The sequence below is a fragment of the Ambystoma mexicanum genome, chromosome 11, assembly GCF_040938575.1.
Source record: "Ambystoma mexicanum isolate Mex_15411 chromosome 11, UKY_AmexF1_1, whole genome shotgun sequence".
Classification (NCBI taxonomy): Eukaryota; Metazoa; Chordata; class Amphibia; order Caudata; family Ambystomatidae; genus Ambystoma; species Ambystoma mexicanum.
Genome location: NC_090934.1, coordinates 829,721,194 through 829,740,536, shown reverse-complemented (window position 1 = coordinate 829,740,536; position 19,343 = coordinate 829,721,194). Strand labels below are relative to the sequence as shown.

The window sequence follows — 19,343 nt, the reverse complement described above, 5'->3', positions numbered from 1 at the left end:
AAAACACTCACCTAAAAAGGAATGGCTTGTAGCATGAAGATGGGACAAAGTAGTGAAAGCCATGGAAACACTCATGGAATCAGTCTCGCCGATCGGGACATATTGCACGCTACTCAAATGTCGAAGTCGCCTTCAAAAAAAGAACCTGAGGTTAATTTTACAGGGTAACAGGGATATGATATTGCATTCATAACGTGCCTATATACAAGTGTTACACAGCGCGATGAGGCAATGCAGTGGGAACAGAGGGAAGACGTAGACAACCATCTAATTAGGGCAGGTGACATTGAGGTCGCGCAAGTGCAGGGGAGGGAGGAAAGGGAAAGTGCGGGTAGGGTGGAGGGGGCAGTGCAATACATAGGATCAACAGTAAAAAATAAATAGAATAAATAAAAACAGTAGGTACAAGTGTAGCCAGCTAGTGGCAAGTGCAGGGGAAAGTGCAGACATCAAGTGTCAAGAGCTGGCGGGGACTGCAATAAAGACAGAAATGCAGTGCAGAGAGGATGGGAAGTACAAGATTCTGACCTGCGATAGCAGGAACATGGTTATCACTACTGTGGATGAACCCACAGTGAGGGAACAGCAAGGTGCACTAATGTATGGAATTCTTGCTTGGCAGCAATACAGAAGTGGCCCTGGGATATCAATACCCCATGATTTGAGGCTTGTTATGAGAATACAAGTCCAGGAGTGGTCCCATTGACTGCGTGCTAGTACAGTGTGGTAGAACCCGGCCCAGCTCCAGTTGCTTAATAGCAGCTGAATACAGAATGCCACACACTCGGAAACAGCACAGGATTTATTTTACTCTGCGGGGACAAGCAGAATTCACGTATTGGAACACCGACATGCAAATACTAATGTACATGTCCATGCCAACAATCTCTCATTGGATCCCAAAAGCAGCTTTGATTTTATACACTCGGTTTCTACAAATGTTCTTTCTGTATGTAATTGCGTGTACTGTTTAGGAAATTATCAATAGACTAAAAACAATTAATGCAATGTCCATGTCTGTCTGTCATGAACTCCTGGGGTACTGCGGCCACAGGCTCGAATATGGTGCAAGTGTCAGTACAGACCGTGTGCCACTTGTGAGCAATGCTCGCGTCTTTGCTACCCCGGCTACCCCGGCCCTGCACAGTCTGCAATTATGTTGCTTTTTGTGAAGACCATCAAAATATACCCCCCTTAGTAATCCAGCGTTACTTTGACAAGAGGTGCAATACCAAAGGCTGTTTCTGAATCTCTTTACAGTGTTGTGTGCTGAGTTGTGCATGGTGCTCGTTCGCAGTTTTGTGTCATTTGACTCTACATTGAAGACTTTAGCCAGAACGATGAAGAAGAGGGTGGGATTTGTGGATCTGTGATTTTCTGAACGCAATGAGATCAAAGATTAGCTATTATTTTCTTTTTTTCAGAGTAGCATGAACATCATTACATAATATTACACACTTACTGCAGGTATTGACACAGGCAAGGTGAGCCTGATCGATCAGATCAGAGTATGGCATCCATTGGGAACATCTTTTCATAGTAACCCCATATGCTTTGAATGCCATGTGTCAAGTTGAGGATCAAATAGCCCAATCATGCCATAATATACCTGGGATAAACGCCATGTGCTTTGGCTTGAAGCCACCCGTGTAGTTACTTCTTGCCTTCATATGCTAAGAACAGCGTCAGCAGCCTCCTCAAATACACCTTCATCATCCTGTTAAGGTACCATATGTAAGGTGAAGCCTAACATGTGCTGCCATCATGTGCCAAATGAAGTGTCAAATTAGCCAATAAAACCATAATAATCCTTGTATAGTCCACTTATATGTGTGTGCTGCCCCACATGCCCAGGTATTGCCAGCATATGCCACCGGACTCTTGCAAGACCAAATAATTGCATAAACTGCCTGGTAGCGTCACCACGTGCATTCTTCCAACAGCAGAATTAAGCCTTGCCAGGTGTTAACTGATGAGTTGTATTCGGAGTAACTGCCTCACTAAATTGCCAATGCAGCATCAGAAGGGCATTCCCATATGACACTCAGCTGAACATAATAAACACTGGTCACTTTCTTGCCATGGCTAAAGGAGATCGGTGCACTTCACACCATTACAAGTGATAACAATCAGTAAAGTACTTACCACAAAACAGGTTAGAACCTCAAACGAAAAGTAGAGCAAACATATTACTCGGTTCTGTCAAGGCTTAGGCACGTGGCCCTCTCTGCAAATAACAATACCAAACAAATACACAAAGAGGGAATGCGAACATAATCACGGTTGATGCGTATTCACACACACACACACTTGTCATCTACCACTACCAAGGCCAAGAGTTTTTGCTCCATTCTCCTAGGAGCCAAACCCTAAAAAGGAGGAACAAAGACTGTGGAGCTTTGGCCAAATGCCATAGGCTTATGCAAAGTCCTATAGGCAAAGGGAACCATTGTCTATGTTTGGGCTCTGGCGGTGGAATCAGGATTATAAAGCGTGAAAGCAAACTCAAACCACTATTGGTAAACCTTGCAGTATTATAGAGCCAAACCAGTTTGAGTAATCAAGTAATCTCTGTCAAATTTAGACTACGACCCCATTACAAAAATGAAGCCAGTACAGTCTGCATAACGGTTTGCAGCTAAGTCTGGTAATACGAGTATAAGATACATGCAGGGCCTCTACAACGGTTACATGAATAGCGTCTTCACAGAAATCAATACTAATGTATACAATCCATTTCCCTGGATGCAGCCCTTTCTTTTGCTGTAAACTGAATATCTGAATTCTGTAATTATTTCCATAATGAAGTCCTGTGGAGTCTTACCCAGTCAGATAATTGTTTCTCAATCCAGACTGCCTCAGGAGACGCGCACTTCATTAAAATAAGTCACACTCTTGCAAACAGTACACAGTAGGCCCCTGCAAATCTGCCTGCTTTCATCCAGAAGCATGTCATTACCATGACATGGCAGAACATTTATCCCAGTCATTTGACTCCATATGTCACAATGTCGAGCGGCATGAGTCTAGTTAGCGGCGTGAGTATTTACACTTGGTTTATACCTAATGAGTTTGGCGGTTTTTGTATTCCTGGAGTACCGAACAATTATCAATTTATTCACCAATCCCAGAAAAGGGAAGCAGGCAAAAAATCACCCCACATTAACAGGGATGTTATGTATCCTTCTGCAGGCAATGTCATGCTTCTGGTGTGTGCGCTGCTGGTCAGATTCCCAAATCATTGTTTGTGCCTGAGTCAGGTGGGGATTCTTTTAACACATTTGTGCCAGGGCACAAATCTGAAATATGTCATCCATTCATTTATACAAATTAGAGCTGGAATGTGGGCAAATATGTGCAAAAGTTAGAATTATTGATTTACCGGCCCCCAAGCTCCACTCGGTCCACCCACTTCATTCAAAAATATTGATCAAGGTGTAATAAATTGATTCAGGGACGTTAATGGTGTGGTCCCAACTAAAGTGCTAACTTCGTGGTTTCATTTTAAATTTCAGTATAACATTCCAATACTTAGACCACAGTCTCATTGAACGTAAATGTATCTAAGAGCTACTGAGGTTTTTAGCAGTGTTGTTTCAAAAACTGATCTCAGACATGGAACATCAGCTAAAGCACGCAACTACATATTAATCATCAAAATCACAGGACAAAAATGACTCATGTTGAATACCTGTCAGAAAAACAAAGTTATCATGGGCTTTGACACATTTATGTGACATCATATTAAAATGCGATAAGGGATACATTACAGCCTATCATACGTCATAAGGATACTGGAGCCCCCGAGGAGTTCTGTGACCAAACAGAGGAACAACACTGCACCTCGTCATAACTTTTACAATATCTTATTTTACGTACATTATATTATAAGTTATTTTTTTATGAAACATGGCCATGAACTGTGAACATCTCTTGCTCATTGTACTGTAGGAGACCTTCCAGTTGCTAATACATATGTCCAATTTAGAATCTGATGTAAAATAAAAAAATAATAATGTGTAGCTTCTAATGTGTTGCAGAAAAACAGTCTAGGCAGTTAAATAAAATGCTTTTAAAAACGTGTTTGCTGCATTGTGCATTAAAATATGTAATAACATGCAGATTCTTGCTCTCCTGTGTTAAACTCCAGCAGTGAACAAAATAAACGTTATAACTACAAGATATCGCAGACCATCAATGCAAATCCAATTAAAGCCCCATTTCCCTGCAAATAAATGTGGGAAATAGGATACATGGATAATAAATGTGGGCAGTTATTAAGAGCCTGACGGGGTCTCCCCCACATATATATATGCAGTGAAGTGGAGTAAAATAAAAAAAAAACATTATTTTCGGATTTGCAGTGTTTTTTATTTCAATATTTTCACATAGATCCAAATAAACATACTGCCACAAACAGTTCATCAGTTAATGATTGTAAAGTGTCTCAGAAACTGATTTTACAAAAAAAGAATTTGAAAAGCTTGTCACAGCTTTAAATAAGTGCTGATCTCTGCTGGCTGGAACTGACGTCACCCATGAAGTATAATAACTGATTACAGAGGGGTAGTCAAATCCCTGCACTTATTAGACACTTGTTGTCTGCACTTCTAACACTTGCACTGCCACCTGCTGGCTGCACTATTTGTTATTTCCTGATTCCTTGTCCTGCACTTGTCCACCCCTCCCTCCCCTGGCACTTCTCCTCTCCCCGCTCCCCTGCACTTGCACGATCTGAATGTCACTAGGCCTAGTAAGATTGTTGTTTTTGTCCTTCCTCTGTTTCCCATCCCCTGCCTTGTCGCGCCTTGAAACACTTTTGTATAGGCGCGTTATAATTGCCATGTCATATCATATCATATCATACTCTCTCTCCTCTCAAACCCTCACCCATTAATGGTGGCACTAAATGGGAAGTCCTCTTGGCGGGCTTCACATCATCCAGGTATATCAGTAATGTCTATCACAATAGCACTATCTTGGTTCAAGGTCCTCAACCCAACCTACTCCTCTTAGACTGGTGCCTGCCGTCCCTAATTAACCTCCTTCCCACTCCTGCTACTGCTTCATCTCTCTCTGTCCTCCCCTCAGACTGGTGTACCACACCCATCTACCCTTCCTCGTGAAAACCTTCAAAGGTGGAGATCTCTTGCATCTAGCCATGCTCATTGCACACTCTGCCATCAAACACTCTTCTGACATCTGCCTCCTTGAATACTTTGACCTCGATATCCTTGCTCTTACCGAGATGTGGTTCAAGCCCCTCTCAGTTACTTCTTTTGACTCCATTCTCTCTGATGGCTATAAGATCATCTCCAAGCCTCAGCCTAACTGTGCAGGCAGTGGGGATGCTCTTGTCTCCCCTGAGTGGGTCCCCTCTTCCCTCATACCCACCCAGCCTTACTCTTCCTTCAAGAGCCTGGTCTGCAAGTTGGTCATCTCTCTCACCTCCTCACTGACCATTGCCACCATCTATAGGCCACTTGGCTCTACCACCCTGTTCCTATCTGAATGGCCTGATTTCTTCTCCTCTCTCCTCACTACCACCACTAAACTCCTTCTTATGGTCAATTTTAACATCCACCTGACGCCTCAATCACGGCTTCCACTCTCTTCCATGACCTTTGTACCTGACCCTCCTCTTCATTCTCCCTTCTGGTCCTACCCACTTGGCTGGATACACTCTTGTTGCCTTCATCCACACTGATCTTTCACTCTCTGCCCCACTGACCACCCCAATCTCCTGGTCATACCACTCTCTCCTCGCCTCTCCTCTCACCTGGATGCCCTCGGCACTCTAACCATGCCTCTCCCTGCAATGCCAACCTCATTCACAAACATCCGTCTAATGAAACCCGTGGCAGTTGCTACATTCGCATCTACCCTCATACCCCTCTATCGCCACTACAGACTCTACCTCTGACTCTGCTCTCAGCAACCTCCATCTTACCATTACCAAGACACTTGACATTCTTGCTCCAGTCATGAAGATCCACCTGAAACATGCCTCTTAGCATAACACCGGGTACGACTCTGAACTTGCAGCCCTGAAACACAAGTGCAGAGCTCCGGAACGGAAGTGGCAGACCTCAGGCTCATCCTCTGACAAACTGGCCTGTCGCCTACTCCAAAGGCAATACAAACCCTCCATCACCACCAAGAAAAGGGCCCACATCCAGGCCTGCATCTCTAGTACACCCAACAACATGGCTGAACTCCTTAAAATATGCAGGGAAGTAGCCTCTCCTCCGCACTCTCCTCCTCACCTCTTCCCACCATGGCTCTTTGCAACACACTGGCCACACACTTCACTGCAAAAGCCAGTACATCCTGAGCACCCCCTTGCGTGCCTCTTCCCCTCCTCGTCACCCACCCCCTTGCTTCCTATGGCCTCCCATCCTCCCTGTGCCTTTCCTTCCTCTCTCCTATCACACCTGATGAGGCAACCAGAGTTGTCCACTCCATGAAGGTCTCCTCCAAACAGGGTTCCCCCTGCTCTTCCAGATTAATTAAGGACAATATTGGCTCCCTTTCCCTGCACTCACTGATTTCTGTAAACATTCTTTTGCTACTAGATCTTTCCCCTCTTCCCTCAAGCACTACCTTGTGTGCCTCCACCGGAAAAAACCTTCTGCAGACCTGTCTTGTCCAGCCAACTACTGCCCCATATCTATCACCCCCTTCCTTGTCTTCCCCCAACTGACCCTGCACACTGAACTAGTTGGTTGCCTCCACAACCATCTACAACCATCAATCTGGATTCAGAGCATCCAGAGGCATGGAAACTGCTCTTCTGGACACCCCTGAGGAACTGCTCGCTTCTCCTGATTCCAACTCTCCAGATGTTCTCATTCTACTTGATTTTTGCTCTGCAATTCATATGGTCAACAACTCCATCCTCAGTAGGCACTGGACTGGTTGACCTCCTTCCTCAGTGACTGTCCATCCCAGGTTATTCTGGGCTCTTTCTCCTCCCCCACCTCTATCTCCACATGCAGTGTCCCCAAGGGCTCCAACCTCTCTCCCTTGCTGTTTAACAACTACCTTACTCTGCTTGCACACCTCATTTCCACCTTCTCCCCAAACTTCCAGTGTTATGCAGATGATGCACAACTCTTCTTCAAACTTCCCTCTGATCCTCTCCTTACTTCCTCCATCATTCCTGACTGCCTATCTGCCATCCGGTCCTGGTGTACTTCCAATGATCTCTGCCTCAACGCCAGCAAGACTGAGATCCTTCCTATCAGGACTCCTGTTCCCTCTTTCTGTCTCTCACTCTGGCCTTCTTCGATGGGCTCTCCTCCTTCTCCTTCATCTGAAGCAAGAAACCTTAGTCACCTTTGACTCTTCTCTTTCCTTCATCCCTCACATTCAGGACCTTGCCAAGAAGTCCTACTTTCAACTCCACCTCTTCAACGGAATACTTCCTTTCCTCACTTTCCTCAAGAAGCTCAATGTCGATACAGCTCTGGTTCTCTCTAGGCTAGACTACTGCAAAAGCTGTTTCTTTAATCTGCCCTCTTCGTCTCTACGTCCCCTCAGGCTAATCCAGAATAGTGCTGCAGGACTTATCCTTGGCCGCAATCCCATGGACCACATCTCTACAGCCCTAAAAACTCTCTACTGGCTGCCGGTTGCTGCAAGGTTCAAATTCAAATCCCTCTGCATCATCCACAAGGTTGTCTAGGGCCAGGGACCACACTATCTACAACTTGCCCTCACTAAATACTCTTCCTCAAGATCTTTACGTTCCTCTGGCACCAACTCTCTGTGCGTTAAGCGCTTCACTAAACAACAAGCTGGTGGCCGGTCTCTTTCCTCAACAGTCTCCCTCCTATGGAATAGCCTCCCCCTTTCTCTTCGTCTTAAGCCGGATCTCCTCAAATTCAGGAAGCTCCTCAAGACTTTCATTTTCACCTCCTCCTTCCCTTCCTCCCTCCTCTTTTAAATCCCACAGTTAAGGAAATTGGTGACCAGGGCCCTTATGTGTCCTTCCGGGTCCTGGCCTTTCTCACCCAATCGGATACAGCCTCCTCCCCTCCCAGCACTTCGCCATGGCACCCTCTGGCCTTTGTCACCTCAGAACTGCAATTACACATTTATTGGCAGCTGACCACTCCACCTAGGCACTTAAAGCTGCTCACTCCCTAGCACTTACCTCTTCATATACCTAGCACTTACCCCCCACTCCCTCATCCCTTCCCTCTCTCTGCACTTGCAAGTTCTGAATTCTCACAAGGCGTAGTAGGTTCGCCTCTATCTTGCCTTGTTGTATTTGTTCTTCATTCCCAAGTCCCCTCCCTGTTCTGTGAGAGATTTGAAACACAATTTACTTGTTTTATAAATGCCTTACAAATGCACAAATAATAAATAAATACAAAATAAATAAATTCCAGGTGTGGCGACAAGGAATGATGAGAATGGAACAGTGGTGTCCTAATGATTGCTATACACTTTTACTCTAACAATATTATAACTTAATTTACCTTAATTCTAATGCGGTTTACCTAACTAAACTAAAGAAACTCAGGCAAGTGTCAGGAAGTCTAAGGAAGTCAAACAAAAAGGCACCATCCTGGTCAGGGCCCCTACTCCATTCCTATCGCTACAATAATCAAAGTCCATAAAGAACACCGTCTTTTTCCTATCCCAAAGAATGACTCCCTTCCCCTGCATGCGAAGTCTTTCAACAAACTAATAGTTCATAAACGTTTAAACATAATGTTGGCACACAAAATTTGATAGGATTTCCAAGGGGCTAGGAGAATGACTTTAACTTGGTGGTATTTCTCTAGACGAGGTTCCAAGCAGTCTACTTTTCTTATGTATCTTGGCGGATTCCCACTGGGACAAGGAAGATGCTCTCTGCTTTCCTTTAGACTTATCAGTATCATACTCATGTGGAATTGCCCGGGATCTGTACAACAAAGTGGTTCACAGCTTTGTTATTCTCTTCACTGTTCATTCCTCAATGCCCCCACCGGGATTTAGGCTTATTCCCTCTACCTTTTCTTAGGGTTGCGGGTCGACTCTCCTTCTTGCAGTTTCTTCTTCTCCCGGCCACCGCCTGGGTCAATCAACTCCAGTTACTACTGCTTCTTCTTCCAGCCACCGCTTGGGCTGGTTACTTCTGTGGCCTGTTTCTCCCCATGGGCAATCTCTGTTGGTGGTCTCAGCATAGTTGTTGGGCCACTCTGCCGACCCACAACATGTCATACCACCACCTTTCCTTCTCGTTCTGATGCGCCAACACCCTGCAGACTCGCAAGGCGCTTCTCGGTGGTCCCGCTGCTCGTCTTGGCAAGTTTGGAGACTGGCCTCTCTGCAGTCTCCCACTGCGCAAGTCCAGTCTTACAGCCTCCCAGGCGACCTCCTCCCACACCTGGTTCTCCTTATGATGGGATAACGGCTCTCACAAGCCCAGACCCACACAGTGCCAAGTCGGACGGGTTAGAGAATGATGAAGAACATAGACTTTCTTTGCTGTTCAGTTTAAGCATTGGGGGCAGCAGCAGCATAACGTAAGCCCAATGAACTACAGCTGGTTGAGTGTTTTTATTATTTTGCGGTACGGATTTTGAACTCTGGTTCGCTACCACCTTTGTCCCACCGGTTGGTTCGAATGTATTACTATAACACATTGTTTCAGACATAACCTGAAATGCAGGAATTTCTGACCCTGATGGGAGCTCTGAGGGTTGGGCGTTGACGGGGTCGTATCCCCGACTTCCTCCCCTTGATGTCCTCCTGTATACACCCACTTCTAGGGGGACTATCGGTTAGCGGCTGCACCTCCCTAACTTCATGGAAAGTGGCTCCTCCTTGGGAGAAGTGATGCTATCGGAAGGATCGTCACACAGGTCAGTTGTAATGTCACAACTAACCTGTAATAAGAACATCTTTTGCAAACGTTTATGACTACTGCAGACTACAATGTATTATATTGAACTATGAACATGAAACAACTGATTTAGAACTCCCTTTGAAACCGGGCAAGGTTTGTAAATCAAGGTATTGATGTTTGATCATTTTGTGAATGCAGTAGGGGGCACATTACACTGGTTGCCCCTCTAAGTTGAAATACATGTTTTACTTAATATTTACTTCTGAATACCCGGATGTGCTTCGGGATCCGCAATTTGGATTGCAAGCACTAATCCCCCACTGTGTATTATTGAGCATGGCCTGCGCGTGCCCGTTTCAAAAGTATATATTTTGAAAGCTGTGAAAAATACAATGGCTCAGCTTCTCAAAGCTTGCTAGCTACCGCATCTCCTCCCTTGCACCAAAACAAGAGGCATCCCAATTCCCAAAGGGCATCTGAGTAAGATGCGCTCATTCAGATGCCGTTTATTCCCCTTGCGCAGATAAGAGGAGGACGTTTCTGGGCATTTTGAAGCGCATCCCGAATTCACAAATGGAACGTACCTTGAAATGCCGGGAAAATGAGGGTCTCCCCCCTGCGCCTTTTCAGAACAGGCGCTGGTGCAGGCGCAAATCGTGGCAGCGACATTTCTGACCCTATCACAATAGTATTTCCATCCCAGAGCGGAGCTGGAAATGCTTTTATTTATTTTTTGGCATTTCGCCAAGAAACACCCTTCCAGCATCCACGTGGTTGCTGGGAGCCGGTTATACATTAAGGTCAGGAGAGCGCTCCCAACACTAATGTATGAAAAGGGATGGGCAGCGCACCTCTGCACTACTGTCCAGCCCGGTCTGAAATCGGCATCTCATCTTCAGAATAAGGAGACCTGTGCATTTCTAAAAATAGCACAAATGTAATGAGCGCATTCTCTGCCTTGCTTTCATTTGTGCCATGCGTTGAGGTTCTGCCCCATTGGCATTTTCTCAGAATTCCTAGAGAAGACTTATTCAAGAGTTTGCCTCTTGAATATGAACTCTGCTGCTCAGGGACACAGGACTTCTGCATTCAGATGTCTACCACTCCAGCCAGTGAAGCCAACTAACATAAAGGGGCAAGGCAAAAAGCACACACCTGCATATTCATCATGAACACTAAGCTGCAAGCTTTAAACCATCTACATGGAGTATATGCTTCAAGGCACTTTATCAACCATTGTCAAACTCAATATACAACTAGCCATAATAACCATTGCCAATGTTGGCACCAGCATGTCTTACTCCATTCCGCGTGCATCTTTAATTATGAATTGGTTATTGCTACCCCACATTTCTTTTTGTATTTTGCCCAACATTCTAATGAGGAGGCTATGGTTCTTTTTTTGTTTTCTGTGTAAGATCCATTATTATTCTGGGGGCTAGTTATTTTGCCGTGTGCCCTGCACAAAAAGACCAATTTTGTGAATTGCCTGTTGTGTCATACAAAGTGGTGGTTATCACATTTCAAAATCCAGTGTCCTGTAATCCTGATTCGGGTACCTTCTTGGGGGTAAACCTAGAGTACTGAGAGCAATGCCTAGCAAAATGGAGGAACTAGCCCTGGTAATTGTTCTTGTGACTGCAAGGTCAGTTGTGGTGTCAGTGCATCACTATTGATCGACCTTGTTCCCGACGGGGTTTCAGTGTTGCGTGTCCACATAGTTAGGAAGAAGAGAGAGCTGGGGGCCGTAAGTAGTCATAGTATTTTGGTCTGACTTCCTCTGTACCACCAGCCTTGGAGACACAATTGGCGCTTTTGAATGCCTGGCTGTACACTATGCTGGTCCATGGCAGAGAATCGAGATTTGTTCTTCACCATAGTTGGGTGGCCCTGATGTTGAGGTAACTTTATTCTTCGGTTACCCAAGGTGTAAGCAATCATTGTGGTGGAGTTGCCATGCGTAATTGTGTATGGTTCCTTTAAAGAGGAGCAGATGACCTTTACAACACTGAGGTGATAGACCTTGCCAGCACTATGGGGACCATGGGAATCAATCAGTTTGTTCTTGGCCTACCCCAGAGACATGGTTATAGATTGAGGATTTTTTTACTACTGGGTGTCTGTGGGAGAGTTTACTTTTCTGCCCCCATGGATGGGTCAGAAGGGAATCCAGGCAGAGATCCCCAGTGCCTAGGTCCTCTCATATCGAGCGGCTCCCCCCTGAATGCCTGTGTCCAGCATGCATTGCTTCTCAAGTGCAATCAAGATGAGAGAGAGCTATACACCTATCTTATTTTTTTTGTCCAAAACAATGACATCAAAGTTTGTTTGGAGAAGCATAATTTTGCCATTTGTGCACCCATCAGTGAAATCATTCATCCTCGCAAAATGCCAGCATGAGCCAGTTTGCATGCCCAATGGTAGCCTCATGATCTCTTTATTTTGGGATACAGTTTCCGAATACGCGGCCGCGAGGACAACTGATCTCCATTTAACAAGGCACAGGGATCATTCCCAATTATATACCTGAGTGCAAGAATACTACATACTAATACTAAGGGACTTAATCATGACTTATTTTTTGTCCGGTTCTGAAAAAGGCCATAGGCCAAAACACGTGTCATTTACGGACAAACCACACAAATAAATTTACGGACAAACCTCACAAATAAAGTTTATACACACAAACCTCACGAATAAAAGCTTCATAACTGGCGCAGGCTGTGTGGTGGCATTGATCAATGTACTATTGCTAAGAGTGCAGTGGGAGCACTCTATGCCCGCACACAGTGCATCAGAGTAACTGACCAAGAACATTTTCTTTGGATCCTTGTCGTAGCAGGAACCCCCCACAGATACCCACAAACAACCTATTTATACAATCATAATGATCTTCCAATGGAGAGAGAAATCACAATAGTCCGTGTGAACATGTTTTTTGTTGCCAGGATGATTGACACCTCAATTATGGATTTGCAGAACTCTTCAGGAGGTTGCACAATCTCACGCAGATTGTGTGACCATCATGATTGCACCAACAAAGTAATACTCTGGGGAATACCATTAGTCTTCCACAACAAGATCAAACACACTTAAAAGAGCAGCATTAACCCAGAATGAATGCTTAGTCCAAGGCACATCTTGCCATGGCTAGATGTAGCACTCTCTCTGCAGCAGAACACTCACACTAACCTCTGCCATGAATTGAACTACTTGCAGTGTGGGTCTCTACCCGGTGCATTTGCTCAAAGCAATATTTGCAAACTTGGTCTCTGCCTGGAAGAGATCATCACCAGGCCACTTTTGATTGATGCAGACTCCTTCTCGATGACCCCTCTTTAAACATGCATTGTTTGATGTCGCGGGCCTCAGATTCCTTAATGATAGAACTAACCTTGCACTCTGTGGGAAGAATTTGGAGGATGAAGCGTTATCTCAGCTGTAAAGAAATTGTTGGAAGAGGCCGGGGTCTTTGATATCTTGCAGTCTGGATCCCAAGGCAGTCATGGAACTGAGTCCACCCTCATCTGCATGGTTGATTATCTGCTGATGGCCATGAACAGAGGCTGTATTCCAGTGCTTGTCACATTGGAGTTTGCTGGGCTGATCCATCTCTGCGATCTGACAGGAATTGGGTGGTACATTCGAAATGGATCTACTATTTCCTGTAGCGCAGGTGCCAGCAGGTGAGCATGGGTGCTCTGTCTCCCTGGTGGATAAATGTCCCAGGCGTTGGGGCCATCCGCTCTTTTGTGCAATGTGCTTGTCAGGCTATTGGGTGATGTAACCTGGAGGCATGGTGCAGGTGTCATCAGCATGCTGATGGGTTACAGATGTATCTCTATTAAAAAGGCAGCCCTGAGATGACCTTGGCAACACTCACGACCTGCCTGGCTGACGCTCTCAAGGACATGGCCACAATCTGTCTAAAAATGACAAGATGGACATAACCATTGTGGATTTTGAAAGACGACTGCGGCAGGTGAGTGAGAGAGGGGACTTCCAATAATAAGTGGCATGGGACACCCCCTCCCTCCTATTTAATGTTAAGCCTCAGCATCCTGTCCATCGATAGCTTTGGCAATGATGGAGGACTGTCATATCTATCTCAGAACAGTCAGATCTCTGTAGCCCCTCATATCATCTACTGACTTAGAATCAGACATCTCGTCTGCACGTGTGTGTTGATTCGTTTGGGCAACAGAGATTCACTTTTTTGCAAAGGTGTCTAGCCTTGCTGGTAAAACCGGAAGGCTGCTGCCAAGCATGCAACTTTTTCTGGCGCTCGCAAATGGGCATTTAATGGGTCATTACGGCCCTGCCGGATCCAGTAATTGCCCATTTGCGGCCGCCGGAACGGAATGCTCCCTATTCCCTTTTGAGCCCCATGGGGCTCAATGGGAATGGGGAGGTTTGATGCACCGGCCCCATTCAGAATTGTGCCGGTACATCCGACATGCTCTGCTAGCAGGTGCCGGTACGGCCGCCAGGTCAGACCTGGTGGCCGTAATGGCACCCGTGAGCAGAACTCCTAGTTTGCCAGTCCGGGAACTATGGTACCGGCAAGCTTACCAGTACCATAGTTCACGGACCGGCAAGCTTGTAATGACCCCCATGTCTCTCACTCAAAAGCTGAAACTTGTGTTGAAAGCTGCTGCTGTAAAGCTGAAATGTGTGTGTGGATTGAGGATATCACCTCATCTTTCATGATCTGCCCTGGGGTCCGCGTCTGTAGTGTTCCATGTGAAAGATGAGTTGGCCATTATGGCTTCAGAGCTTGGGCGGGAGAAGGGTGACTAGTCCTGTGTGGGATGCCAGGGGGAAACTACGTACAATCTCAGTGCCTCAGAGGACATGCACCTGTCCCTGGCAAGTGTGTGTCCTCAGACTCTAGGTGGCCATGACTCCTGAAGGGCAGTCCATTGGTTAGAGTGCCGGGCCTCCTTTCTATAAATCTTCCCACTACCGTCCCTGTTCTGAACATTTTGTAAGACCCATTTTATCCACTTGTGCTTCCCTCTGAATGAACATGAATCCAGAATCCACATTTTATAGTGTTTTTTTATATTGTGCTGGGACTTTGGTCCCAAAGGCAGGGCTTTTATAACATTTTAAATAATACAGTTCGCTAATTTAATTCAATTAATTTATGAAAAACTTTCCACCGTTGTAATAAATGAACATTAATATAGTTGCTTCCTTATTTTCATATACTCCCCTGGCTATTAAGAGGTTTCACCCTCTCAATATCTTTACTGAAGTACTTCACGCAAGTGACATTCACAGGTCATGTGACCTTCAGGTCTTCCCAGCAACCTGTTCTGCCTACCCAGAAGAGTACACATGCTAGATACACTAAGAAGAAGTATTCACATACATTGGTCCCCCTTAGCTGTCACCTTTGGGTGGGCCGACTAGTGAACTTGCAGTGGGATCCAGATACCCCACCAATTGCACCGATACATCTTGTCTTGCAGAGCAGTCCTTGCAGGACCTTCTGCAGTGCCACTCTGTCTGGGGTGAAGAGATCAGTGCAAGCGTGAATGATGCTGGACTTTTCTCCTAGTCCAAACTACGCACTAGCCAGAAACGGGCCTGGTCTAAGACAACTGTGGCTACACCAATTAAAAGATAGCAATTGGCAATGAGTACAATAGCAGAAGTAATAGCATCACAAGGAAGCCCAACCAGCTGCATAATACAAATGTTAGTATATCAGCAAGCTAATATACTAAGTAGGCTACTTGCATTCTTCATTGGTTGAGAGATAATATAAACTGGAGACATTAGACTGTTATTAGGCATGTTTGAGATCTTTTCAGCGTTGTAATCATTTGTGTGGGCAATATCTGTTTGAATATTTAAAATGATGCGTAATTATGCATGCAAATGTTTATGCTTTTATTGATATTATCTATACATTTCTAAATTCACCCCCCCCCCACTAGCAATTTGCTCCAAGTCCTCCAACCCAGCGGCGCCCTGTTGTAATGTCTAAACCTGTCATGCTACCCCCTGACTCAAATTTCACGCTTAGGCCAGCGATCAAATCGGACAACCTGGTAAGATATCTTCAGCATGGACTTCCCCGAGTGCTGTGAGCTTTGCAGTGAAGGTGTGATTCATGTTTTCAGTGTGCTAACTGTTCCATGGATATAGTGTCTTGGTAGCAGACGCAACCCATGTAATACTGCTGTGTAACCCAGGTAAAGATATAAATACATTGCTACTCCTTCTTATAAAGTAGTTTTAGATTTTGCTTGTTCTGATACCCTGCTATTTGCGTCTGTTATCAATCACTGTGAATCAACACTCTACAGCTTCTAGTTAGCAATAAGTATTCCTTTTAAAAATGTCATATGATGTCACTTATTTTGATGTCACTGGGATCATAGGTCACATGTTGTCTTTCCCACTATCCCTTTTTGGTGCCAGTGTGCCACGACAAAAGAAAGATGAAGTAAGGGTTTGCCTTGAGAAAAGTGACATCCTAGTGCCATGCAATTCTTGTGCAGACCTGTGTATGCTTCCGCCACTCAGGAGGCATCGTGCAGTAGCATTAGATAGGCATGCTGGTGCCTGCACGCAAGAGCAAGTGGATGGAATATGCCCTCTCCTAGACCAGAGATCTCCTCCTCTCACATTACTGTCGTTCCTGCTATTGCGCATGCACGCTTTGTGGTGAGTGGGGTGCTGGGTTCACGCTCACCAGTTAAAGTGTGTTAAGCCATGCCTTTGTGGCCATCTGTGTACTTGTATCAGCTGAGGATCACTGATTGACATGGGAAGTGGCCAAACGTAGAGGCTGAACTGCAAGGGGAGAGGGAACACAGGATGGAAAGAACTGAATGTGAGTGAGATCATTTATAGGTGGTTTGAGAGGAATGTGGACATCCATGTGACGGCTTAGTCTTCAGTTTCCATTAGTGGGATAGTCGTATTAAAATTGTTAAAATAATGTACTACGTTAGAGTATTATGACGGCCACTGTGTTATCCAGGGGGATGACACCTGATTTTCTGCTAAAGCCTGACTTGAGTCCTTCCTCGTCACCTTCTGACGGTACCAGCAGACTCTTTGTGTGTAAGTGGTGAGCTTCCTGCATTCCCATTCTGCTGTAGCTGTAATCCGAAAGGTGCACCCTCCCTTAAGAGGCAACATCCCTGTAGCTGTAGGCCTACTCTCTGTTTTATCGGTTAGTTGTGCTACCTAGTGTATCCTCTACTTACCACATAGCTGGAAGGCTAGTGTATTCGACAAAACTTAGATCTTCCATCTTGATGTATAGTGCACTGTGTGTGCTTCAACGTCATCTCAAATAATCACCACATTATTTCAGTGATCAACTGTTCACGCAGGATTCTACATTCTTAAAATAGCTGATATGTTTATAGACAGGCTGATTTGTTGTGCACGATAACATACTAGTGCTGTTCACCAAGTAGGGCTGGTTAATTAGTAAACCTTGAGGGCCAATGAAACATTGTTTACTATTAAAACAAAAGGGTGAATTAAGGTTCCAACAATGTTGATTTACTTTTTTTTTTAGTTTTTAATAATAGGTCAACGTTTAATGTGAAGACCTTTTACAGGCAATACACTTAACTGTGCCTTTAAAAACATCTTCCAATTGATTTCTCTGTTTAAGACCGTATTAAAGCTCAGAATATGAGTTATTATGACAGATTTGTGCTGAGTGCTGCAGATCTCCTTGTGCATTTCAATGTATATATTTTATTTCACTGTATACTTTTTATTACATGTTATCACTCCAACTCTATTGCACACATAGGGTGGCCATAGGGTGTGGCCAATCACTTTGTGTATATTGGGAAATATTTTTCATTTTGCAGAATATTTATCCATTTTTTTTCTCCTTTATCATATTGTGCACTTACGGTTGTCCTTCTGCATGTTGTTGTTTGCCATTCATCGTGTTTGTTAACCAGAATGTTTTCTCTTGTGGAAAATGTTTTACGATGTGGGAATTGACCGTGATTCTCTCACCTCGCTACTAAAACAGAAGCTAAGAGAGCAGGATTACATAAAAAATAGGTTTAGTTTAGCCAATTTAAAGTTGTAAATGAGTACACAAATACTTTTCCAAATTCCAAGTCCCCGATTGCCTATGTGTCTAAATCGCCTTCTCATATCCAGAGAATGTGGTTTCTAAAATTTAGGTGTAACTGTTTGCAGACATCGGAAGTGCAAAACAAAGTAGCAGGCAGGTAGAAAGATCATGGCATGCTAACCTGTTCTGTGGTTTTCCCACTTGGAGAGTCCAGAGCCATTGCTTTTTGCTCACTTCACTTTTCACAAAGGTGGAATATTCATTTGCATATCAGTCTTTGTCCTGCCCACAAGGGCAGTCCAGCCCTGAAATTCCAGGCAAACCTTTGAACAAGAGTACCAACAGCAACCCCAGACATGTGTTTCAGCCCTGTTGGGCCACATAAGTGAGGTGGAACTGTGCTTCTCTGAGCACAGTGAGCAAAGGGTCCACATCTGGAGTCCCCCAAGTAACTTAGGGTGACCAACCCCAAGTTCCTTGCAAAAAATACAAAAAAAGGTAGCAGGTACCCCTCTCTAGAAACAACATGGCATGCTAACCTGCTCTGTGGTCTTTCCCATTTTCAGAGTCTGCAGCCATCGCTTGTTGCTCACTGTACTTATCCCAAAGGAGGAATATCCATTTGCATATCAGTCTTTGTTCAACCCACAAGGGAAGTCCAGCACCGAAATGCCAGCCAAATCTCCTTTGAACAAGAGTACCAACAGCAACCCCAGACATGTGTTTCAGGCTTTTTGGGCATTGGAAATGGTCGGCTCTCGTCTTGGACTACCTTGAGACAAGCAGACCTATAGACTTTGTAAATCCGACAAGGTGGAAACCTCTCGTCATTGAATTATGAACTGCCCCCATTTATTATAGAGGTGTTTGTGTTATTTAGTTGTAATTTTGGAAGACCTCTAGAGGAGATTGAGGAATGGTAAACAACTATCTTTGTCTATCGCACATAATGCTTTTCTAAAAGAGATCTTTTTTTAATTAGGTGACATTCCCAGTTTAGCAATCTCCTGATGAGCTTACTTAAACTAGCTAATTGAGTGTTTAAGTTTTATTATATAACTAGTTCTTACTTAACACCCGACGAAAGTTTCAAACAAAGTTCATGCCATCTATTTTACCCCTTATAATCCTGTACCCGTTCAGGCTAGCTGCTGTGTGTTTTTTCACTGTAAGATTTAGGGGAATGTATCGGAGAGTGTTAACATGATATAAGTAAGCTTTGCTTATTTTTATTTTAGTATACTGTCATCTCCCCTTTTATTAGACTGCTGACAATGGTTATTTATCCATAGCCGTCCACAGGCTCTCTTTTCTTTGTTGATGCTTGTGTCCCTTATAAATTGGGATATTATACTACAGTTTCTGTGCACTGTTTTAAGGCTGGTTCTCATAATCCTGTGTATTTTGGTATTCATGTGTTGGTTTTGA

General features: G+C 44.6%; 1 protein-coding gene across 2 annotated transcripts in view; it reads left to right on the top strand.

Moving 5' to 3' along the window:
* USH1C (USH1 protein network component harmonin) overlaps positions 1–19,343 on the top strand; it is an 844,250-nt gene that overhangs the window by 691,635 nt on the left and 133,272 nt on the right. The window contains exon 20 of one of the 2 annotated variants that reach the window (XM_069623779.1): positions 15,793–15,906. The exons of the other annotated variant lie outside the window; for it this stretch is intronic. Coding sequence (XP_069479880.1) covers positions 15,793–15,906 — 114 coding nt within the window. The remainder of the gene's footprint in view (positions 1–15,792; positions 15,907–19,343) is intronic. 2 annotated transcript variants of the gene reach the window in all.